This window comes from Grammomys surdaster, unplaced genomic scaffold (genome assembly GCF_004785775.1).
Source record: "Grammomys surdaster isolate TR1022 unplaced genomic scaffold, NIH_TR_1.0 797, whole genome shotgun sequence".
In the NCBI taxonomy this organism is placed as follows: Eukaryota; Metazoa; Chordata; class Mammalia; order Rodentia; family Muridae; genus Grammomys; species Grammomys surdaster.
In genome coordinates, this window is record NW_021605216.1 from 697,521 (window position 1) to 722,965 (window position 25,445).

General features: G+C 45.9%; 1 protein-coding gene across 3 annotated transcripts in view; it reads left to right on the top strand.

Moving 5' to 3' along the window:
• Positions 1–17,150, top strand: part of Fam114a2 (family with sequence similarity 114 member A2) — a 35,541-nt gene extending 18,391 nt beyond the window's left edge. For all 3 annotated transcript variants that reach the window (XM_028782521.1, XM_028782523.1, XM_028782522.1), the window contains exons 9-14: positions 475–554; positions 9,019–9,141; positions 10,251–10,390; positions 11,815–11,887; positions 13,662–13,715; positions 15,917–17,150. In XM_028782521.1, the coding sequence (XP_028638354.1) occupies positions 475–554; positions 9,019–9,141; positions 10,251–10,390; positions 11,815–11,887; positions 13,662–13,715; positions 15,917–16,051 (605 nt within the window). In that variant the 3' untranslated portion in view covers positions 16,052–17,150. The remainder of the gene's footprint in view (positions 1–474; positions 555–9,018; positions 9,142–10,250; positions 10,391–11,814; positions 11,888–13,661; positions 13,716–15,916) is intronic.
• The last annotated feature ends 8,295 nt before the right edge of the window (positions 17,151–25,445 follow it).

Sequence of the window (25,445 nt, forward strand, 5' to 3'; positions counted from 1 at the left end):
GCATGTTTTGTGTCTCCTTATCCTACTGAGGGATTGCTGTAATAGACACCATGACTAGAAACAACTTGGGGAGGAAAGGGTTTATTTTGCTTACACTTTCAGGTAACAGTTCAGTGCTGAGGGAACTAGGGCAAGAACTCAAACAGGGAAGAAACCTAGAGGTGGCAGCTGATGCAGAAGCCATGGAGGAGTGCTTACTGACTTGCTCCTCATGGCTTGCTCAGCCTGGTTTCCTATAGACCCCAGGACCAGCAGCCCAGGGGTTGGTTGGTACTGCCCACAGTTGGCTGGGCCCTTCTCCATCCATCATTAACTGCTTACCGCCTTGCCTACAGTCTGGTCTTATGGAAACACTGCTCATTTGAGGTTCCTTTCTCTCAGATGACTCAGCTTGGATTAAGTTGACTTAAAACTAGACAGCAGAGGATTCCTGACAGTCTTTCTTGAATGCTTTATATGGCTCTTGGTTCTTAGGAGATGACGAGTTTACCAAGGAGATAACAGAACTGTTTGCTCAGCTTCACGTCTCTTCCCGACCAGAGAAACTGGCCAAGGTATGTTACTCCCTTTTGGGGATTTTCATTATTTTGTTTATAATATTTTAATGGGTAGTCAGGTGTGGTGGCACATACCTGTGATCCCACCACTCAGGAGGCTGAGGCAGGGGGATTGGAAGTTCACAGCCAACTTGGGCTGTATAGCAAGAGCTTATCTTAACTTCCCCACAACACATACTTATAATGAGCATAAGACTGTAATTTTCTGGCCAATGAGATTGCTGGCATGGAGGAAGTATTCTTGATAGTTCTAGAAAAGGATTCTACCAGTTTCTCTGCCTCCTATTCTCTAGGTCAGTGTGCAGAGCCCATGTCTGTCTTCCTAGCATGTGTCCCATCCTGACCTGTTTTTTGGAATACTTTGTTTGAATGCTTCATTGAGCCTGTAGAGTTGGTCTTTTAAAGTTGGCAGTGCTGACTAACCTTTATGGGATCAGAGGTTTGATGGGTGAGGTCTCTGATCATAGATGATGAGGATGGGCCCTGCTTGCATAGAGCCCCAGCTCGGCATTGCTGTGGCCGGACGGTGACTGATGATAACTCTGCTAGTGACCATTTAGAATTTGGGAATGAGAGAGTCCCATGGCTGAGCCATGGTGGTGACAGCTGAGATATCATGTGTTTGGGATGGGTCTTGTCAGAGCTCAGAGGAGGGACGTCACATGTATTCCACTGTCTGCTCATGAGATACTGTTTGTCGTCATGTGCTGCTTTCTGCTCTGTATCCTCTCCCAACTCTGAACAATTCCAGCAGCTGTTAGCAACAGGCACACACTGTTGTCTGGCCATGAGAGCTGCTGGCTGTGTGGAGTCAGCACAGCCATCTTTTCTCCTCCCCAAGCAGGTAAGGAGTGAGAGACACTGGCTTGGGGCAGATAGGGCGTTCCCCAGTGAAGCCTTGTAGGCTGTGGTCAGCAGCTACTTCAGGAACTCAACTCCTGACAGCTTTTAAATCCCTGTGGCTGAAATTCCTGATACCACAGCTCAAGGGGGGAAAGTCTTACTTTAGCTTACATTTTCAGAGGATCTTAGTCTACCATAGTGGAGAAGGCATGGCAGTTTAGCCCTGATTGGATGGTGCCAGGAGTGTGAGGTGGTGGCTGTTCCATAGCAGTAGAGGATGACCTGGGCCATACCCTTCAGAGTCTCCTCACCCCAGGGACCTCGTAGACCCTGCCTCTGAAAGGCCTCACAGCCTGCCATTGTAGTGCCACCAGCTAGGAACTGTGTTCCAGATATGAGCCCTTAGGGGTCATTTCACATTCAGAACATAACACTGCTTATAACAGTTTGGAAACAACATCAAACTGAGAAAAAAGTTGTAAAAACAGTACAAACAACATTGGATGCACTCACTAGTGCTGGCATGCTACTTGTATTGTCTAACCAGATGGACCCTCATCTATGCTTTCTCTGTATTCACATGAACCTCACTGTTTGAGAATAAGTAGGATGATGTGGCTCTCCATTTGCATAACCACAGTACAGTTGTCACTTCAGCATATTTAACATTAACGACAGACTTTGATTTCATCTATTCTCCACATTTGTCCACTGACTTACCTTTGGAAGAGCAGTCAGTGCTCTTAACCACTGAGCCATCTCTCCACTGACTTTCTTAGTGTTCTATTGCTGTGAAGAGACCCTATGTACAGTTTGAGAGGCTTAGTCCATTATCATCATGGCAGGGATCATGGTGACACACATGGTGCTGGAGCAGAAGCCAATAGCTACATCCTGATCTGCTTCCAGCAGGCAAAGAAACAGGGCCTGGCACAGTAGCACAGGCTTTTGAAACCTTAAAACCCATCTCCAGTGACACTCTCTTCAAAAAGGCCACACCTCCTAACCTAATTCAAACAGTGCCCTTCTCAGACTAAGAATTCAAATGCATGAGCCTGTGGGATCCTTTGTTTTTCAGACCACCCTACTCACCTGGAGCCAACCTGTGATTGAACTAGCTTAACTTGTCTAGTTTAGATTCCTTTAATCTGTAGTAGTTCCTCAGTTCTTGTCTTTCATCTTGTATATCTTTTTGAAAAACACAACTCTCTCCTCTCCTATTCTAAAAGTAAAACATTCCCTGTCTGCTGCCTGTACTGGGGGTTTGTCTAAGGTTTTCTCTCTGTTATTAGGCTGTACATTCCTAGGGCCAAAATCCTGTGTGATAGCTTGTCACATCTGCAGGTGTGAGACGTTTATCTGTTTCTTACTGGTGATGTATTGTACAATTCTCTGTGGAGTTATGATTTATTTCCTTTTGCTGCTGGTAAGCTGCTGTGAAGAGACTGGTAAAGATCCTACAACAGTCTTCTTACTTCCACTTATATTTTTATTTTCTTTCTTTCCTTTTTATTTTTTGTATGTCTAGTACTGGGGGTTCTTCCTTAAATGTAGTGTCTGTTACGATTCTTTTGAGACATGTTGATGTGTTTGTAAAAACATAAAAAGAGGATGGGATATGTTCTATGGAAGTGTAGTCAGGTATGGGGGAAGGGAATGTCTCTGCGGGCCCATGCTGAGGCATTCCCTCCCCCCTGAGGGACCAGCCACATGACGGTATAGTATAGACTAGAGTTTATTCAGGGCGGAGGGGAGGAGGAGAGTCAAAAGGGTAGTAGAGGCAGAGAAAGGGAGAGAAAGAGATAGAAAGGGAGAGGAAGAGAAGAAAAAAGAGAAGTAGAGGCCTGCCATGAGCATGTGGAGACGGGGAGGGGAATGGGGAGAGAGCAGGAGCAGGAAGGCAAGAGCAAGAGAGAACAAGGGAGAGAGGAGGGGGCAAGCAGCCCCTTTTATAGTGAGTCAGGCATACCTGGCTGTTGCCAGGTAGCTGAGGGGCAGAGCTTAGACAGAATGCTAACACATGTAGCCCAGGTTGACCTTGAACTTACCCTGTAGCTGAGGAAGACCTTGAACTCTTGATCCCCTTGCCTCCACCTCCCCAGTGCTTGGAAAGGGGCATGTTACTATCCCTGGTTTCTGTAGTGCAAAGGATGGAACCCAGGGCCTCTTGCATACTAGGCACTCCTACCAATGGAGCTCTATTTCCAGCCCTTCTGTTCTTGATTCACACACACTGGTCCTTACTGTGAAAATGTTAAAACATTTGTCTTCTAACTTGTTCATACTCTCTACTCTGGTCTTGATAAATCTCAGTTTGCTTAATAGACTCTGAATACCCTTGTTTCTGCACCTTGGTATAATTCTTTGTTTGTTTTTGTGTGTGCTACTTATGCATGTGCTGTGTTTGTGCCTCTGCATATGGAGGCCATAGGTTGAAGTCAGTTGTCTTCCTCAGTCATTTCTCAGTCATTTCTCCAGTTTATTTTTTGAGATAAGATCTTTTGCTGGACCTGAGGCTTACTGCACTGGGTAGCCTAGCTGGATACTAAACACCAGGGGAATCCTCTAGTCTCTGAATCACTAATGCTGGGATTATAGGCATGGATCACTGTGTCTGGCTTTTTGCCAATTTAATCAGCTCTCTGTCCCCTTCTGTTTGGTTTTTGTTTTTTAATTTTTTTTTTACTTAAGTAACGTGAAGGTTTTCTTTTTCAGTATTAGATTGAATTGTTCCTGTAGGTTCTTTGGGAGTAGAACTAGTCTGAAGAGGAAAGAACCCTGAAACAAATGAATGTCAGGTTTTCTTCAGCTCATTCATGTTGTGGCCTTGGTTACAGCATTACTCAGGGCATTTAAAGGCTCAAGTCAAAGGCTCAAGTCCAGTGCCATAACTGTAGTCTAGTTGGAATGACCAGGGTCATTTGTTCTCTCTGTTTCCTGGCTCAGCTTTTTTTTTTTTTTAAATTTAATTAATTAATTTTTTTTTTTTTTTGGTTTTTCGAGACAGGGTTTCTTTGTGTAGTCCTGGCTGTCCTGGAACTCACTCTGTAGACTGGGCTGGCCTCGAACTCTCGAACTCTCGAACTCAGAAATCTGCCTGCCTCTGCCTCCCAAGTTCTGGGATTAAAGGTGTGCACCACCACTGCCCGACTTGTTTTTTTTTTTTTTTGAGAAGGGTTTCTCTGTGTAGCCCTGGCTGTCTTTGAACTCACTCTTGTAGCCTAGAACTGGCCTGGAACTCACAGCCTCCCAAGTGCTGGGATTTAAGATGTGTGCCACTACTGTCCAGCTCAATGCATTCTTTATGTTTGTATAAAATTAATTGAGTGGATGCCTTTATTCAAGGACAATTATTTTCTGTCACCATGATAAACATCATCAGGGAAGAAAGTCTTTATTTCTTCTTACAACTCTCATGTTATAGATCATCATTAAGGAAAGACACAGTAGGAACCTGGAGGCAGGAATTCACTTCAGGCATCCTGGAGGAACATCGTTAATTGGCTTATTCCTCCTATCCCCGGAGCCTGCTTTATTATATATGCAACCTGGATTCATGGCCTAGGGGTGGTACCACCCGACGTGAACTGGGCTTTCCCATGCCAATCATTAATCAAGACAGTTCCTCCACTACCTACAGGCCAGTCTTATGGAAACATTTTCACAATTAATATTCCCTCTTCCCAGATATATGTAGGTTTGTGTCTAGTTGACAAAAACCAATTAGCACAGGTAATGGAGTTCTTCCTTTACAAATGATAACAACCCAAGTTGAGTGGTGTAAAAAGAGAGGATGCAATAGTCAAAGAAACTAGACTGGAGAGGAGTAGTGTTGCTTCTGGAGTGGCTCTGAGAGGAGCCTGTACCTCTGGGCTCCGCTATTTTTCTGTGGCTTTGTTCTTCGCACACTTTTGTACATGGCTTTAAGGGAGCACTAGTGGCTTTATGTTGATGGCTTTCCTTTCTTAGTAATTTTACTGAGACTCTGTGATTCCATTGGCCTCATTGTATCATGTTCTTGTCCACAAACCAATTGCTGTAGGGACAGTGGGATTAATGTTACTTGGTAGCTAGTAACTGACAGAATCATTTGCTAATCATTGGTGCTTGAGAATATATAGTCAAGAGTCATCCAGACTATATAAACTCAGAAGAATCTAGAACCCAAACCAGTATGCTACAAAAAGAAAGGAGATAAAGCAGTTGTGAAACACACATGCCAGGGACAAGGTATGCAAGCCAAATGGGCATTCTATTGCTGTCCTTTAGTGTGCACTCTTCTTAGGAGACTAACATAGTTGATTTCAGTGTCTTCTGGTAAGCACTGAGTTTAAGTGGTATTCTGGGATTGTGGAAATTCAGAGAAAGGTTGTTCAGGTATCTTGTCTTTGGAAATTATGTGGAGATGATGTTTTAGGTGAAGGGCTTGGAGAAAAAAGGTGCAATTGCAGGTCATCTTGTTGGAGCAAAGTGTGGGAAATGAGATTGAAAAGCAGTTATATGGGGTACCCATGACCAAAAGGGATTTGTTAATTACTGTCCTTTGGCTGTGACAAAACACCATGACCGATAAAAAAAAAGCATTTAAATTGGGACTTACTTACTTACAGTTTTAGAGTTAGTTCATGACCATCATGATGGGGACAATGGTGGCAGGCAGGCAGCATGGGACTGTGTGGTGCACACACACACACATACACACACACACACCAATCACACAATGGGCCTAGTATGGGCTTTTGAAAGCCCACCCCCAGTGACACACCTCCTCCAGCAAGGCCATATTTCCTAGTCCTTCCCAAACAGTTCCACTAATTACTGACTGAGGATCAAATATATGAGTCTATGGGATCCATTCTCATTCAAGACACCACAGGGGAATGGTCAGCTTTGCATAGTCAACAGATCACTGACAGCATTATGACAATGAAAATAACTTTAAGATGAACCACATCAGCAGTAATAGAGCAGTCATGACGTTACTCTGAGTGCACATGATGATAATAGAAAGGGAAGGTTGGGGCAGATTGAAAATTGTGCAGAATCAGACTGATGGAAAAATGCAAGATGGCTGTCATATGTTTGTTTGAGTCACTAGTTTAGAACAGTACCTCCAAAGTCTGGCTAATAAAGGGGTGAATTAGAGCTAGAAAGATCAAAGTATTTAATTCCCTTTACATGCTGCGTGTGGAGTAGTTGCAGAATATCAGATGTATGTCTAGCAGGCATTTGGGGTGCTTCATTTTTCCAGAGAAAGAAGTTAAGATTAGAAATCGTGAGCTAGGCAAAAGCACCAGTAGGGTGAGCGGGGTCAGAGGATAAAGGTAGGCCAACGAGATCAGGATTACACCGATCTTTGTAGTCACTGAAGAGCAGTAATTATAAAGATGGGCGAAGAATCGGAAGACTGTGTTTAAAACAAAACAAACTAGAGAACCTAGAGAAAGTTTCATCATCAGGAGAGAGGAAATTTGTGCATTTTTATGGAGCGACAGTCTTTATGTATGAAGTTAGTGAATTAGTACGTGTGACAGTGAGGGTGTGTCTGACATTGGCTGCACTTTAAACACGAACTGCACTTTAAACACGCAGGCACAATGAGAATAAATATAGAGCCCATTTTTATGACTTTTACTGTAGTGGTGAATAGTTATCTGCTTTGGCTCCCAGTGGGCTGTGAGCTCTGGGTAGAGCTCTGGGTACACAAATGAAAGACGTGCATGTGCAGCCTTTATATTTACTATGCTTTAACTAGCTCAATGGTCGGGCACTTCCAAACCTTCCCACAGCTAGCACACACTCCCCTCTGGTATTCCTGAGTTAACATCTTTTAAAATCTATATTTTATCTCTGCTACCCAAGATCCAGTTGGGGGGATGGCCCCTAAGGCTACTTTCCTGGATTCTTACATGTTGGCAGGCCTTTAAATCTGCCCCTCCCCCATGGTGATTCTTCTTCCTCAGTCCCTTGCCTGCACAATCTAAAAGTCCTGCCTCTGTCTCCTTGCCCAACCATTGGCTGTGCCGCACTTCTTTATTACCAATCAAAGCCAGCTGGGAGCAGGGACCCTTAGTGTCTGGAAGCGCTGGCTTTTGGGAGCCTAATTAAGACAAAGCATTATCACCCTGTGGCTAAGAAGGCTGCTGCACCTGGAGCACAAGGCCAAGAAGGCAAAGGGTAATGTGAAGAAGGGCTGCCTGGATTCCTATGCTTATGTCCCACTCAACAGAACTAAGCTCAGCCTCAGGAAAAAGGTGAAGCTACAGGGACAGTTTAAAAGTCTGGTGAAAGCTGCCCAGCGGGGATCCCAGGTGGAACATAAACTGCAGAAAGGATCATTGGCCCTGAATCCTCCTAGGGAGTGGAGCTATTCTTTGCTGCCGTCCAGGGCCCCTTTCTAGCTCCCATGATGTCCAACACCGACTCCAGGTGTGAGGCTTGCTGAACCTGGATGGAGAATGACTCATTGGAACCAGGTGCTGAACCTAGACAGAGAAGACTCAATGGAAGCAAGACTCAGTTCAAGAGAGATGCCTAGGATTTTGGAAACTAATGTCCTTTAGAAACATTGTCGGCATCTAGGAGTGGAAATGTGACTTTGCTACTTCTGAGAAGGCCCTAAGTGTGAGCTCTGCTTTCTGTCCAACATGGCCATGAGAACAGAGAGATGACTGTGGTCTGCATGTGTAAGGTCTGCTGTAACCAGTCGAAGAATAAATGTGCATGAACATACATCAACCCCGGGGGGTGGGGGGGGAAGGCAAAGCATTAGAACTAATCCCCGGCCGGTAGTGGTGGCGCACACCGGTAGGATTTGCTGAAGGAGGCAGAGGCAGGAGGAGCACAAGTTCGAGGCCAGCCTGGGCTACACATGGGGCTGGAGAGATGGCTCAGTGGTTAAGAGCACTGACTGCTCTTCCAGAGGTCCTGAGTTCAAATCCCAGCAACCACATGGTGGCTCACAACCATCCGTAATGAGATTTGATGCCCTCTTCTGGTGTGTCTGAAGACAGCTACAGTGTACTCATAAGTAAAATAAATAAATCTTAAAAAAAAAAAAGAACTAATCCCCGAAATTTTACAAACAGTTGAGATTGTTAATGGTGAGCCAAAGTCTTTGGTGTGAGCCTGATTAAATGAGGGGCATGGAGGACTTTTGGTGCTGGTCAGTGCTCTGCAGCTTGACCTACCTGTGAAACCTCTGATCTGTGCTCCAGATGCATGAGCTTTTCCTAATGCAAACCTCAGTTTCAGAGAAGCCACAGGATGGGGCGGGGATGGAGGGTGGTTCACAAGGAGCCATTGGACAGGACTGGGGGAGGTTCACAAGGAGCACTGGACAGGACTGGGGGAGGTTCACAAGGAGCACTGGACAGGACTGAGGGGAGGTTCACAAGGAGCACTGGACAGGACTGGGGGGAGGTTCACAAGGAGCACTGGACAGTGCTGGGGGAGGTTCACAAGGAGCACTGGACAGGGTTCAGTGTAGGGTTTGTATTTTATAAGATAAGGACTGAAAAGTTACATGGTCTGTTCCTGTGTGAAGAGCTTGTCCTCTAGGGTATTGATGTGTTCCTGGTAAGAACTGCATTTAATTGTTGCCTAAATCCTTATTTAGGCAAGAAATACAGCCTACGAATGGATCAGGACATCTCTGGCTAATCCAGTAGCAGAGAAAGAAGAAGGAGAACAACAGTTGGAGGCAAAAAATACTAAGGAAGCCCAGAAACATTCAATAGAGGTAACCAAAGCAACTAAGCTCTTTTAAAGAAGGATGAAATTGAGGGGCTGGCAGATGGCTCAATGGTAAAGGGTTTGCTGCCCAAGCATTAGGACCTCAGCTCAGGTTCCCAGCATCTACGTAAAAGGCTGAATGTGATATCACATAGTTGTAACCCTAGTGCAGAAATGTGTAGGGTGTGAAGACAGGAGGAATTCCTCCAGATATCACTGGCCACCCAGTGTAACCATAACAGTAGGCTCCAAGTTTAGTGAGAGACCCTGTCACAAAAGATAAAGTGGGGGTTGATAGAGGAAGGCATCAGACATGGGCCTTTGGACTCTATGCTCACACACCAGCGAGTACATCCCCCACACACAGGTGAGTATACCCCCCCCACACACAGGTGAGTGCCTCTCCCCACACTCATACACAGGTGAGTGTGCCCCCTCACACACACACACAGATGAGTGTATCCCCACCCCACACTCATGCACACCGGTGAGCACACACACACACACACACCCTCCCACAGATGAGTGCATACCCCTACACTCATGCACACAGGTGAGTACATACCTTCACACACATGCAAACAGGTGAGTACACCCCCCATACACTCTCATATAGGTGATTGTATTGTTCCCCCCAACCCCTCACTGACACACTAAAATAGAGGTGACAGTGCAGTTGAGCTAAGGTCCTTTTATTTTGTTATGCTGGTATCAATAATTTAAACATGATGATTCAGGTTGATATCATTTTAGTTCCCGAATGTAGAAGAGGGATGAATAAAAATAAAGAAGTGAAGGAGAGACGGAAGGAAGGAAGGAGGGAAGTTGGCTGTAACTCAGAGTTTCCAGACATTTATCTTAGTCCTTTGGCTAGACTTGGTTAAACGATCACAGCCAGCCGTTCAGGGGCCTCGGTTGCTGTAGTTATGAGCCCAGCTGTGGAAGGTGCTGTACTGTGGAAGAAGAGCAGGCCTGTTAAACAGTGGCCATTGGTCTCTTCTACTTGGAAAGCATCATAATCTTTCTTTAGTGTAAGAAGCAAGGGGGCTGTCATTTTCACTTACAACGGTAAACAACAATAGCAATAATACTCTGTTTGCTTTGTTTGGCTCCTAGGATATCCATGCATTTGCAATCCGGAGCTTAGCAGAGTTCACTGCCTGCTCAATTGAGTTGTTCCACAAAACAGCAGCACTGATTCTGCATGGCCAGAGACAGGAGGTGACAGCTTTAGAGAGGAGCCAGACTCTCTCCCAGTAAGTACGATGCAGCCTGCATCGCTCAAGGGAACCTGCTGAGAGGGATTTCTTGTTCCTCCCAGCTTTTAGAAAGTTGCTTTTTAACAGGCACTGGTCCCGTTGTGCATAGGTACGTGTTAGAGACCTGCCCGTTTAGGGTATTGTTACTGAGCGGGGCAGGTCCACATGTAAACCTACCCATTCCATGAGCTGACTCATTCTCTGAAAACTGTCTTTGCAGATTGTTAGTCTTGGTAGGAGTGGAACTTGGCATAAGTAACAACAGAAAGTGGGGCTAAGTTCTTCAGCTCTTAAGTACAGTTATTAGTCACCAGTGCTCATTGGATGCCAGGCACTGTGCTAAGGGGTTCATGGATATCATGTCTAATTTTTACAGCAGCACAAAAGGTAAATGTTTAGTACAGATGGAGGAAGTGTAGACCTAGGGCAGTTAAAGGAGGCTGCCCGAGCCCCACACATATTTTTTCATTTTTGCTGATTTTGAACAAACATATTTCAAAGTAGTAAAATGTGAATAATTGCAGTAGAAAGGATAAGCCTAAGCCCTAAGCCTAGTAGTTTATAAATCTAAATAGATGTCATCCTTGTGTGTGACGGGGGCGGGGGGGAGAGAGAATGTGTGTGTGTATGTGAGAGAGAGACACACACAGACAGACAAACATGGGGGTAAGGGAGAGGAGCTTGCTATGTAGCCTAAGCCAGCTTCAAGTTTGAGGCCAATCTGGTCTACATAATGAGTTCCAGGACAGCCAGAGCTACATAGAAAGGCCCTGTCTCAATATTAACAAACAAAACAAACCAGCCAGCCAGTAGTACCAGTGACTATTGTATGGAAGTATTGGGAGTAAAGAAGTCACACATTATAAGGAGACTGTGGCAGTTTTTGAGCCTTAGGGAATTATCACACGAGTTGTGGAAGACTTAATATAGGTGACAGATGAGCAAGGGCAGGGAACTGTTTTCACAACTTGAGCTGGAGGGACTTGGGCAAGAAGGAAAGGAACTAGGAAAGGGAGAGGACCTACAGAGACTAGAACCTGAGAGGGTGGTTGGTTTAGAAGTCACGATGAGAGAAAAAAGCATGGCTTCCAATGCAGAGTCAGGGAGCTCATTCACCCAAGAAGCATCCCTTGTAGGAAAAGGCAGGTAAGGGACTGTCTGTAGCAGGGAGGAGCGGGTACTTATCACCAAGGAGCCCAAGGTGGCATACAGAGCAAGACTTTGGGTCACTCTGTCTCCTAAGTATTCTAGAATTGTGTATTCCATACTGAAATAGTGGAAAGAGATGTATTTACACCATTAAATGCGTCCTTCATTCCGAGGAGGAATCTGTCTCTGTGTAGCAGTTGTTAAGCATTGTGTATTAAATGAATAGAAAGAGAAGGAAGAGTGGAACTCTCCTAATGGTTTCTTCTCTCTAGAATGACAGTCATGCTGTGTAAAGACCTGGCCTCTCTGTCTAAAGAGTTCACCACCTGCCTGACCACAGCTGGGGTAAGAATTCTGCCTTGTGGAGCCAATGTCTGAAATAGTTTACATGCCATAAAGTTCGCCTGTCTCTGTACAAGTTGATGCTTGTCAGTGTATTTACAGAGCTGTACAGTTGCAGTTAGGATTGGCATCTAGGAGGTTGCATCACTGCCCCTAAGATCTTCACACGTTAGCTAGCACTCCCCATTCCCTTCTCTACACTCCTACTATGAGGAAGGATGGTGCGTTCTCTCTCTCTCCAGAAAGCTTTCATATTCTAGACATTTTATATCAATGAGATAACGTGTATGTTTTGTTAGATTGGAATGATAGTTTTGAAGTGGTCAGGCACCATGTAAAGGTTACCCTTTGCCCATTGAAGTCTCTGTCCTCTTGTCAGAAGTCATAAGATTATAGACACTTGGTTTTATTTCTCATGTCTGTATTTGAGTACCATGCACTTTACTCTGGTAGTTTGCATGAGAAATGCTCTCCATAGACTCAGGCATTTGATTGTTTGGTCCCCAGTTGGTGGCGATATGTGGTGGGGAGGTCATGGAATTTATAGGCTGTCAAGCCTTGCTCGAGAAACTCAAAGGCCTGTCTTCAAAACAGTTGAGGTGTTTGTGCGCTTATTTTAGAATTGTCCCGGTATTGTAGTCAGGTGTCCAACTGCCCTTCTAAAATGAAGATTACTTTTCTTCCTGTAGTTTATCTGCATGTTTGCTTCATTGTTCTAATTTCTCTGAGTGCACTGTCTTGGTTTCTTTCCCTGTAGCTGTGATCGAATATTGCAGCAGGTGGAGCTTAAGGGGGACGTTATAGGGTGTAGTCCATCATGGTGGGGAAGTCAGGGCCGCAGGAGCCTGAAGCCGCTGGCCTTGTCTGCAGTCGGAGCAGAGAGCAGTGAATGCATGTGTGCTGGTGTTCAGCCTGCCGCCTCCACCAGAGCAGTGCAGGAGCCTCTGCGAGGGAGTGGTCCCTCACAAGCCTGCGCAGAGGCCCATGTCCCAGATGACTCTAGAGTCTGTCAAGACAGCACTAATCATCACGAGTACAGATTCACCCCCAGTTTTCTGTCTTGTCCCTCCTAGTGTTGGCTGCTCTCCTCTCTCTCTTAAGTAGTCCTGCTCGCTCCTTCCTGCCTCCCCACCTCTCTCTCCACGACCACAGACAAGTGTTACTCTAGACTCCACATCTATTAGAGAAAACATGTATGTTCTTCTTTGTGAGACTGGCTTGTTCTACTGAACTCTGGAGAGTGCCATCTCTCCTGCTAGTGACATACCTTCGTTTCTCTTTTCGCCTGAATAAAACTCCATTTTGTGTTCATATCATACAGAATGAAGATATTTTAACAAGTTGCTAAATGACTACAGGTTGGTGAAATGACTCAGGGTAAAGGCGCTTGCTGAGCAAGCATGATGGCCTGAGTTGAGGGCATGGTGGAAGGAGAGAACTGGCTCCTGAAATGTCCTCTGACCTCCATGCTTGGGCTGTTGCCGTTACTCATGTGAACCTCAAGAACACACACACACACACACACACACACACACACACACACACCAGTAACACCAGCAAAACCCCCCAAACTACTAAGCAGTGTACATTCTCAATTTGGTAGCATAGAAAGGTATAAAAAGTAACCTTGCAACACTTAAGGTTTCCTTCCAGAGATGACACTTAGCTCTCCCTTGGTCAAGATGTTCTATGGCATGTGTGTCTCAAGGTGAGAATCTGTTCTGCCTGTTGTTGTTTTTTAAGCTGTGCTGTGACAAAACTCTCTCCTTTATTCCAGGTCAGAGAGAAGGCTGATGTTCTTAATCCACTAATCACTGCAGTGTTTCTGGAGGTTAGTGGTGATGGTTTTCTGTCTCTGACTCCTAAGGCATTATGTGTTAATGTTTTTACATACTTAAGTTTTGCTTTTTAAAAACCAGATTGCAGTTTAGCCCTGCTGATACAGACATCACTAAATGCTGATTACTGGATGTACATTCCCTGCTCAGTAGTCAGAGGGTGTATCAAAGCTAAAAGGTAAAGTGACATGGAAGGAGCCGTAGGAGTCATTACTCACTTCCTACCCCTCGAAGCTTAATGCACAGTTTTCAGTAATGAAACACCTTCTGGGGACCAGCTGTTTGTTAAACAGGAAAGACCGAAACTCATTCAGACAAACACTGCTTCCTAGAAGGCTGGGCCTCATGCAGAGATGTCAGAAAAAGGCATGTGGCCATTTCCAAGGAAAAGTTCTGCTCGGTTTTGACAGAGCGGCACTGGAGCTCGAATATCCTTGTCAGTCTGTGAGAGGTAGCACCATAAGGTATAAGTCTCTGGAAGGGGTGGGAAGAGAGGTGGCTCAGTGGTTAAGTGGCTGCTCTTCCAGAGGGCCTCCCCCTAGGCTTAATTTCCAGCCCCCACATGGTGGCTCATAAATGTCTGCATACATGAAGGCAAAACACCAATATACATAAAGAAAAAGTTTCCGGGGAGAAGTGAGAGGATGCTGTCGTTGGTCAGATTGCCACCATGTGGAGTGGTTTCTGGAGTCCATGCTGTCAGAGTTCCAGCAACTCAGACCCGTGAAGGCCTGGTGAGAGGAGCTTCTGTAAAGCTAGGAGAGAAATACATTGCTAGTTGGTTAGGTTTTAATTATGAAGTAAGGGTCAGTGAGATGGCTCGGTAGATAAAGGTGCTTGTTCCCAAGTCTGACAGCCTGGGTGTGATTCACAGGATCCACATGGACTCCTGATGGTTGTTCTCTGACTTCCACATGTGCATTATAGCGTGTATACACCCACATGTGCGCACACACAATTAAATAAAAACATAAATAAAAAGATTTTAAAGAACCAGTTAGACTGTTGAGTTTAAAATTATTTTAAGTTACTTTTAAAGAAATGTTCTTAACCCTCCAGCTACACAGCTTTGAGTAGCTTAGACCTCTTGTGGTAAGCTTTGTTTTTGTTTTTTTGTTTTTTATTTTGTTTTCTTTTTTTTCAAGACAGGGTTTCTCTGTATAGCCCTGGCTGTCCTGGAACTCACTCTGTAGACCAGGCTGGCCTGGAACTCAGAAATCCACCTGCCTCTGCATCCCAAGTGCTGGGTTTAAAGGCATGTGCCACCACTGCCCAGCTTGTTTTTTGTTTTGTGGGTTTTTTTGTTTGTTTGTTTGTTTTTTGTTTTCCCTCTTGTGATAAGCTACACTGCCTTTAAACATGAGCCTATGGTTTAGTGGCTGGCAGAGTTGAAAGCACTTGGCAGCCAGGAGGCCTCCCTCATAGTCCTGGGTAGGAGATGCCTTTTCTGGCAATCTTACTTGTTTTAAGTGCAAGGAGCTGTAACTAGATAATCTCTAAGGTCTCCTTTGGCTGGAAACTGTGTTATCAAGTGCCCCACTGATGTTCTGATAGGAGTGCCAGACACTGATAAGTGTACAAAAGGCAGGCTATCTTGGTGTGAGCTCCCTGTTTCCATTTTGAATGGCCTATTCTTACAAACACATATGAAACACTCTTGTCCTTGGAAATGTATGTCTTTATTTTAGGCTGTTGTTCTGTGAAGGGAGAGCCTGTCAGATATAAGCCAGATCTACATACTTGGGTGTAAAGATTCTCTGAGGCTTCTCATTCACATGTCTGTCACACTGAGCAGACTGTGTCTGTACTGTTCATACCTGTGTGCAGTGCTTCCGTCATGGCATTGAGTCTGTGGAAGGGGCTGCAGTGGTTCAGAGCCTCCTGAGAGCATCTGTCAGTCTCGACTCTAGTGCAGGAACAGAGTGTAGCCGTTCAGTCATGAAACAGTCAAAGCTGCCATGATGGGTGGGGTGGGGAGCTGGTATTCTTTTGGTGTTGCTGCATTATCTGAGTCCTAGGTCTGTCTTGCCCATGTCAAACTTGAGTACAGTAGTCAAGCCTGTCCTTTCTTTACTTCACAAGCTGCGGCTTCCATTGGATCGCAGACATAGGACTGTTGTTTCGTTGTTGTTAAGTATTTCCTCCTTTATGTGATTGTAACGTTTTCTCTTTGGTGACTTCTCAATTCCGCCAGGCCTCAAACAGTGCCTCCTACATTCAAGATGCCTTCCAGCTCCTCCTGCCCGTGCTGCAGATCTCTCTCGTCGAGAGCAAGACAGAGTCACCCAGGTGTGAGCTATCAGCCCAGAGACCTCTGACAGAGCACTGAGGAGCAGAGAAGAGTCTGCCTGAGATCATGATAGCCAAGAAATCTGACTTTGCTCAGGGACACCCTGCAGCCAGAGCGAGACATAGTACTGAGTGTGAGAGCCTGGGCAGGGCGCAGACTCCCAGGGGTGCTTGCTTCTCGATGTAGCTGCTGTGCTCGGCTGCTCACACTGCTCTCTCTTCCCAGCCTTATAAGTAAAACAAAACAAAACAAAACAAAACAAAACAAAACAAAACAAAACAAAACGTATTCCAGGAAAGTCAGTGGGACATTCTGGCAAAAATGCTGGACTTTCTTAGAAAGGTCAGAAAACACTAAAGACTGTCATGGATGTCATTTGTAGCCAGTGGTAAAGTTGTTAAACAGGAGAGATCAAAACCTCAATTCGGTATCCTGGGGTTTATAACATTCTTCGTACCCTGGAGTTTGGGTTTTCTCCTTTGCAGAATAAAGCCTGTGGCTTTTAGAAAACTGAGACTAGATTAGCCCTAAGTGGGATGGTCGGACAGAACTGTCTGCCCTTTCACCTCCAGCTGTTTGGCATGGAGCCACGTGTATGAACCACAGCAAAGTGCCCTTTGACTTCAAATGACTCTTTTCCCAGTGAGACCACTGCTCAATCCAACTCAAGGGCATGCAGCTGCATGTCTGCAGGTGCTCTGCGGCTCTCCAGGCTGCATTGTGCACACCCTGCCTGAGGCTGCATTCATGCAGGGTGCATCCTTCAGCTGCCAACTCCAGAGCCAGAGGAGGCTCTTTTGGTGATGGGGTTTTGTTGAGTCCTGTGAAGATGTTCACTTACCACAGGATTTAGCCGCAGGCGTTTCCCCTCATTGTTCCTTAGTTTTGATGTATCTGTTACTGTGCTTTGAGAAGAGCTCACCTGCCGTCCTGTACTCTGAAGCCTGCCCTGCAGTTCTCAACAGTTAAAAGCTATTTTGGTATCTGGGCTTTTTGAAAATGTTCATTAACTTTTTGATTTTTTAGTGGCTCTGGTAACTTTTGGGAGCCCCGTCCTTCATCTTTGAAACCATTAAAATAAAATATAATTAACGTGTGGTATTTAAGAAATATCTAGAATTAAAATATTTTACTTTAATGTCCATTTTCATAAGAGGCTTAAAAATGAAGTGTTTGAGAAGCAAGGGTATTCTGAGAATGGTAAGCCCCTTAAGTAACAAGTCGTTAAGGCCTCATCCAGTCTGTGAGGGGAACTTTGAAAATATGCGCACTGGTAAGACTCCAGCTGCAGTCCACTCCTCAGACACCAGTCTCTCGTTTCTCTGCTCAGAAGCCTTGCTGGTTATTTTGTTGTCTGAAGGAATCCCACGTCCCTAAGTGCTTTGTGTTGGTCATTTTCCTGGGGAGTTAATGGGACATCCAGATGTGCTCTCAGCACTTGTCGCTGAGCTTGAGGTGAAGAGAAGTAATGGGTTCTTCACTTACAGATCAGGGCTGTACTTGCCAGAGAACACATTTCTGAGCAGTCTGACCTTGCGGAAGACCTTGAGCCCAGCTGCACGCTCCAGCTGATTCTATGGTGCAGGTCAAGTAACTGCACTTCATGTGGGGATGTGTGCCTGTATTGGTATTCTTAAAAGTATTCTCATTATTGTTTGAGAATATCATCCGTGTGAACAATGCATTTGAATTCTATACACTCCAAGCCTCATTTCTAACTCTCCCAAAGCATCCCCACAACATCCCCTCCCAACCTCATGTCCTTTAAAAAGTTATTTTTGTTTTATGTTTTTGATAACCCACTGAGTCCCATGAGGGCTGTCCACCTGTCCACATATCCAGAGGAGCAATGGCAGCCTGCCAGGGACCACACCCTAGAGGAAACTGACTCAGCTCTTCCATAGCCACCATCGAGAGCTCCTCAGCCAGCAGTTGGTCCTTATGAGCCCTCCCCATCCATGTTGGAATGCTGACTGACTTGAACTGGTTCAGCAGGCATCCACAGCTGCTGTAAGCTCATGGGTGCAATGTTCCTATCATGTCTAGAAAACACTTTCACGGTAACCCTCCACCATCTGCTTGCTCTCCAGTCTATCTGCTCTTTGAAGCTGTCCTCTGAGCCTTGAGGGGGGTAGGGTGTGGTACAGGTGTCACATTTGTAGCTGAGTGTTCCCCTGCCACTTGTTTTCTGAATATTAACCCAAATATGCTTGCTTATTTATTTATTTATTTATTTATTTATTTATTTATTTATTTATTTATTTTATCTGTGGCTGGTCTGGAGCTTTCTGTGTAAACCACACTGGCCTCAAACTCAGAGGTCTACCTGCTTCTGCCTAGAGTAAAGACATTCATCACCATGCCTGGCTTACGTAACTTTTGAAAGCATATTTACGAGCTAGAATGAACAGTCTCATTTGAGTAACTTATAGTGAACATGGAAATTTCAGTTGAGATTTTAAACCCAAAGGGCTTAAGTTTTTCATGCAACTGAAACCCGCTTACCTCTCATGTGGCACTGAATAATTCAGCTGTGCATTAAAGGAGAAGTCTCGAAGTCGAACAGTATGTGAATATTGCCTTCAGTAAATCTGGATGTACTTCTGTATCCAGCATAACTGTGTTAGTAAGAGTTCTCTAGAGTAATAGAACTTACAGAATGAGAATCTCTCTGTGTAGGGATGTTTATTAGGATGACTTACAGGCTGTGGTCCAGCTAATCCAACAATGGCTGGCTATGAACAGAAAGTCTGAGAATCTAGTAGTTGCCCAGTCTGTAAGGCTGGGTGTTTCATCTGCTCTTCAGTATTTGCTGGCATCTTGAAGAAGTAGATCTAATGCCAGTGAAAGGATGGACTTGCTCACAAGTCAAGGGCCAACAGGCAAAGAGCAAAAGCTTCCTTTCATGCTCTCGTATAGGCTTCCTGCAGAAGGTGTGGCCCAGCTTAAAGGTGTGTCTTCTTACCTCAAGATCGGGATTAAAGATGTACATTAAAGGTGTGTCTGCCATCTCAGAGATCTGGATTACAAGTGGATCTTCCTACTTCAACTTAAACAAAAATCCCTCACAGGTATGCTGCCCCCACCCCACCCCAGCCCCCCCATTTTTAGATTTTAGTTGATTCTACCTGTAGTTAAGTTGTCAACCAAGAACAGCCATCACAGTGACTCTCCAGCTCACTTTGGTGTTCTGTAGCAGGGTCGGAAGTGTGGCAGGAAATCCTCATTGGCTCAAAGAGAAGAGAAAGGAAACAGGGCAGAAAGAAAAGACGAGAGACAAACTGTATAGAAAAGGCAAGTCTAGTGCTTTCTATCAGTACAGAATAGGATCTGCTGGCATCTGGAGTGTGTGGTTAAACTGTGTGGCTCCCCAGCCAAGGGCACTGAGGCCTCCTAAGAGGCAGACTCAGGCCCTGTACCCAGGTCTTCTGATCTGTTTATGCCTGTCTGACATGAGATCCCACCTAACTTCGGCATGTGTGGAGAGACACTGGGCTAAGTGCTGGGGAAACAGAATATGGAGTGCGAGTGTTCTGTTCACATTAGTTCACACTGGTGGCTCTGGCTGAGCCATCTCCATGTAGCAGCCGCGGAAACCTCAGAGGAAGGTAGGGAGGAGCTACTCGTAACAAACTATGGCTGGGTTGGATGGCCTTGTCTTGTACCTGGTCTGCCTGTCCAGTTGGGTTAGCATTGCAGATGTTTACAGGTGTGCTCATCACACCCTTGTTGCTGCCTCGGCTGGTTTTGCCTCAAGGAGCTGATATCTACTGTCTCTGGAACTGTGGAATTATCAGCCACCAACAGCTAAAAGGAAGCTCACACAGGGAGCCCTTTGAATAGGAAGTACTTGTGGAATGTACTTTAAATTCTCATAACTACTTGGGGGTCAAGGTAATGGCACCCCAGTTTTGGGGCCGCAAGACTGCTGCAAACAGGCTGATAAATGAATCTCTGCTCTTTTGTTTCCCAGTGCTATGGCAATGAACAAGTAATCAACTCCTCGATTTTACCTGTAAAGTCAATCTCGTGACACTGTGAGTCAGTCATTGGTAGGTTGATCTGTGTAAATCATCTGTGGAGACCCTTCCATGTGACAGTGTACAGGACACTGTCCTGAATACGTGTCATGCACCGCTTACACCATTTAATCCTCATAATCACCCTGCTGATAACATGCTTGTTTATAGATGAGGGAAACTGAGGGATGGGAGAGTTAAGTCAGTCTGAGGTCACAGAGGTGTCAGTGATGGGGCTCAAACCCAGAGCACCAGAGTTCCCACTTTCCATGACATGACATAGTCACCATGAGCCATCAGCAGGGAAACCGGTTTAATTCTTAGCTGTTATGATAATGACTGTGAAACAGACCAAGAGACCTGGCTTTTAGATGTCCAGCTCTGTGTGCAGGGAGTCTGTCCTGTGCTTTTAACCTCCTATGTGTCCCGTGTTATTTCCCGAAGGGAACAGCACTGAGATGCCCATCTAGTGCTAAAACCTGTGTGGGAGCATCTGCTTGGGGTTTCCCAGCGCCACTAGACTTGGCATAGAAAGGACAATATGGTCACAGAACATGTTTGACACAGCAGGAACAAAGGCCTCCGTTATGTAGGGACATCTGTGTTGATTAGTGTAATTAGTGATGAAAAGGGAAGACATGCTTTGCCTACCAGCTATGCTTGTAACACCCCCAAACTGGAAAGACCTCGACCCTGATACAATCATATTAAGTGATTCTCAGCAATTAAAGTAATGAACCTGTAATAGAGCTTTGTTACAGCTGAGGTCAATCCTAAGGGAATTAATTATGTAAACTGGGGGTGGGGGGGGGAAAGCCTGGCTACATTCTGCATAATTCTATTTATATAGCATTAAAAATGACAATATAATCAGGACCCGGCTTCTTGTCTGATGTCTGTACATCAGCTGAGTCTAAAGATAGACCACTCTCCAGTACCGTGAGGGTTCTAGAGGCTGTGGAGTGCCTGCCTTATTCTGGCTGGAGGGCAGAGTAGCAGCAAGGAACCCACAGAATGCCACTGAGAAGACTAAGCTGTGAGCCAGCACCAGGGAGGCAGTCAGGCACACTGAGTCCTGGCCAAGGCAACATGGAGTCAGAGTTGAATTGGTTTGGCCATATCTTAGGGAAGAATGAACTGAATAGGAAGCATGGGACCTCTGGTTGGAAGGAGTGCCCTCTGTCAGAGCAGGGTCAGACTTGACATGGAATTGGTGGACTCCACAGTGCTTGCCCTAGTTATCCAGAATCACCTGAGATCTTTAGCAGGTTGGTCTGTGGGCATGTGAGTTGGGGAGTGTCTTGACTGTTATTTGACATAGGACAGCCTCCTAATCCACTGAGGGTGGTACCGTTCCCTGGGCAAATGGGAGCTGGTGAGAGAGCTGGTAAAGCATCCTCTTCCTCTGTTCCCGACTGAGTTCCTGGGCTGATGTCTGTGATTGACCGTGACCTGGAAGTCTAAGCTGAAATAAGCAGTTTTCTTCCATCAGTTGCCTTTGGGCAGACTCCCCCCCCCTTCACAGTAGTATATATCAACCTAGAACAGTGTCCCTTCCACAGTCAAGCAAGCAGTGACAGCAAGCAGTGTGGGTCCTGACCTTGAGACAGGATGCTCTGCCTCCAGCAGACTCTGCTAGAGAAACATCTGTATCTGGAAAACAAAGGGTCTGGTTGAGCAGGGAGTGAGTAATATGGGCTGCTGGGGATGGAATTGCTCACAGCTGGCAACAGGCTGGCTCCAAGTTCTGCAGAAGGTCGGAGACAAGAGAGGTGAGGGGATGGAACTCCCTGGGAACTGGTGGATGGGAAGATGGGGAACTCCCATGACCTCTAGGCTTTCTCCTGCCCTGGCCATCCAGCCTCTGCCGCTTCCCTCTGCCTCATCATCTTGCCGAGGTCTGAATGCTTATCCCACAGACCAGGAAGCGATGGCCATGAAACAGAAAAAAACAGGCCTGGCCTCAGAATCCAGACGATAGATGTTCACACAGCCTAGGGAGAGGGCGAAGCCAAAAAGGAAGGGAGGGAAAAGGGCCACACCGGTGTGAGACTCCAGGGGAATGGCAGCAGCAAAGGTGAAGGGCTGCACCATGGAAGAGTCCACGCGTCTTAGTTATGCCTCTGTGATCGACTTTACCATCCATTTTTGACATGTGCTATGTGTCTAGGCAAACCTAGGCGCTCTGTCTGTGAACCCTGATACCTCTGAGCCGTGACTCCTTTCCTTATTCCCCATCATTCCGTCAATTGCAAGCTAGAATTAGATCAGGGTTTTTTGAAATATATTCTGCTTGACCAGAGTCCTGATGGCTGGGCAGAGGAAAGTAGGAGAAAAAGATAGTGGCTGGTCTTAGCATCTTATATCTGGCCTAGACAGCTCGAAGGTGGGAAACCTCAAACACACCCCTTATCTTTGTGGAATAAAAACTGGAAATAGGAGCCAGTGGGTTAACGGTGCTTGATGCTAAGTCTGAAGACCCGAGTTCAATCTATGAGATCTACAATGGTGGAATTAAAAATAACAACTCCTGAAGGTTGTCCTCTGACTGCCACACAAACGCCCTGGCACGCGTGTGTCCCTTGCCAACAAACAACCAACGAACAAAGTAAAACAAAACAAAACAAATCACAAAGATTCCCACCAAAACCCAAACTAGAAATCTGCTTAGGATTCCAGGGTGCTTGGCTCCATCTGCTGGCCAATTTTGGTCACTGTATCTTTTTCTCTAAAGTGCCACTCTTGGTAATATTCCAGAAGGCTAAGGCTTCTAGGAAATTCCAGTCTGCTGTGGGGGCTGGGAGAAGGCTGGACACATCACAGTTGTCCTGAGAGTCCAGTGAGTTGCTGTCACCTCTAGGTCACACTGGTGGTGTTTTCAGCCTTCTGAAAGCTCTCACCTTGATTCATGATAGAGAAGTCCCAAGTATCAGGACTGTCGGGTACTGGAGACCTCATAGGGCCTAATATTTCTGATGGCCACTGTCTTAGTTAAATTTTATTGCTGTGAAGAGACACCATGACCAAGGCAACTCTTATAAAGGAAAACATTTAATTGAGTCTGGCTTACATTTTTAGAGGTTCGGTCCATTATCATCATGGTGGGAAGCATGGCAGAGTTCAAGGCAGACTTGGTGCTGAGATTCCAAGAGTTCTACATCTTGATCTGAAGGCACCCAGGAGGAGACTCTTTACTGCAGGCAGCCAGGGGGAGACGTTCTTCTTTAGGCAGCTAGGAGGCAGATCTCTGCACTTGGCAGAACTTCAGTACTAGGAGACCTCAAAGCCTGCCTACACAATGACATAATTCCTCCAACAAGTCCACACATATTTCAACAAGGCCATGCCTACTAATAGTGCCATCTCCCTGGGCCACGTATATTCAAACCACCACAGTCACAGGGGCTCATGCAAAAGCAGGATTCACACATGCAGGTCCTAGTTTTCCAACACCAAATCCATAGTGCACTCCTCACAGGCTGCCTCCTCTGTCTCCAGACTTCCTATCCTCGCTGACCCTTCCTTTCCATTTCCCCTGAAGTAGGGAGAGCTGAAGCAATAAGCACAGTCCTCTATCCACTTGTTGCCATGACAACCTCTTCCTTCTGTTCCTGGCTCTAGTCTGACTTGGGGTGTTTGTTCTTCTCTCTATGCCAGAGCATTCCTGGAGGGACGGAGCATGGAGGGAGAAGGGAGGAGAGCACCTGTATTTGCCTACAGCTCTGTCTCTCTTCCCTTTCAGCCTCTCTGAGCCTCAGTTTCCCTCAGCCAATCAGCTCTGTGAGATGGCTGAGGGGGGTGAAGGAGTGGTTGGATGTCAAGTGCTCTGAGAGTTAGTGAGCCTTCTGCTGAAAGCCTTAAATGTCCACGTCTATATTCTTTTCTCCCAAGTCAGTCAGGACTCTAGGAGCTAACTGCTGTCTGGTTAATGCAAGTGCTGTGGAGCCTCAGAGCAGGGAGACACATGAGAAGCTTGAAGGTAATTCACAGAGCAGCAGTGAGAAGAAAGGGCTATGACAGGAGACAATGGAAGCACTTCCCATGTTCAGGGACTGGCAGAATTAACATCGTGAAGGTGGGTATATTACTAAAAATGGTGAACAGATTCAATGCAGACCCCATCAGAAGTCCAATGACATTGTTCATAGAACACGAAAATACAGTGCTGAAACCCGCAGGGGAAGCACAAACACCCTGCACAGCCAAAACACTGTTGAGCTAAGAGCAGCGCTGGAGAGATGACGTGAAACTGAAGCTATGTGACACTTACAGCGACAAAGACAACCGGACATTGGCACAAAGCATGGCCTGTAGACCAGCAGAATAGCACCCAGAAATAATTCCCCACAGGTATGAAAACACACACTGGAGAAAAGATAGCGTCTGGACACCCTTGCATAGAAGACTGAACTGGATCTGTCTCATGCTCAACAAAAGTCAGCTCAAAGTGGGTCACCTTAGCCTAAGGGCTTAAACTTTGAATTGAGTAGAGGAAGGCTCTTCAATCTATAGGCATGGGTGAGGTAGAGGTAGAGGAAGGAGGATCAAGAGTTCAAGGTTATCTCCAGCTGCATATCCAGTTTAAGTCTAGCCTGGGCTACAGGAGCCTCAGTCTCAAAACTACGTTGAGATGTCATCTTAACCCAGTCAGAATAGCTGTTCAAGAAGGCCTGCTAGGCATGGGAAGTCACACCAGTAACCCCAGAACCCTGGAGGAGCACCATGAGTCTGAGGCCTGTGGTGGTTTGAATATGCTTGACCCAGGGGGTGGCACTATTAGGAGGTGTGACCTTGTTGGAGGAAGTGTGTCACTGTGGGGATGGGTTTTGAGACCCTCATCCTACCTGCCTGAGGATGACAGTCTTCAGCCTTCGGAACAAGATGTAGAACTCTCAGCTCCTCCAGTGCCATGCCTGCCTGGATGCTGCCATGCTTCTTGCCATGATGATAATGGACTGAAGCTCAGAACCAGTAAGCCAGCCCCAAGTAAATGTTGTCCTTCCTAAGAGTTGCCTTGGTCATGGTGTCTGTTCACAGCAATGGAAACCCTAACTAAGACAAGGCCAGACTAGGCTATGGTGTGAGACCCTACCTAAAAATGACAAAAACAACTAAAAAACAATTGAAAGCAATTAAAAGCAAAGATATTAAATACTGTGGAGGGATAAGAAGAGATGCGAGTGCATGGAAGACAGAGAGAGAGAGAGAGAGAGAGAGAGAGAGAGAGAGAGAGAGAGAGAGAGAGAAATGATCCTGCAGTTTTGCTGGAAAGATTTAGGGGGCTCTCAGAGACATCAGTGCAGGAGGGGCAGGTGAACCATGGAACTGGATACTCAGTACTGAGGCAGAGAATCCATCTGCCCTCCCGCTCATATCTCTCTCTCTCTCTCTCTCTCTCTCTCTCTCTCTCTCTC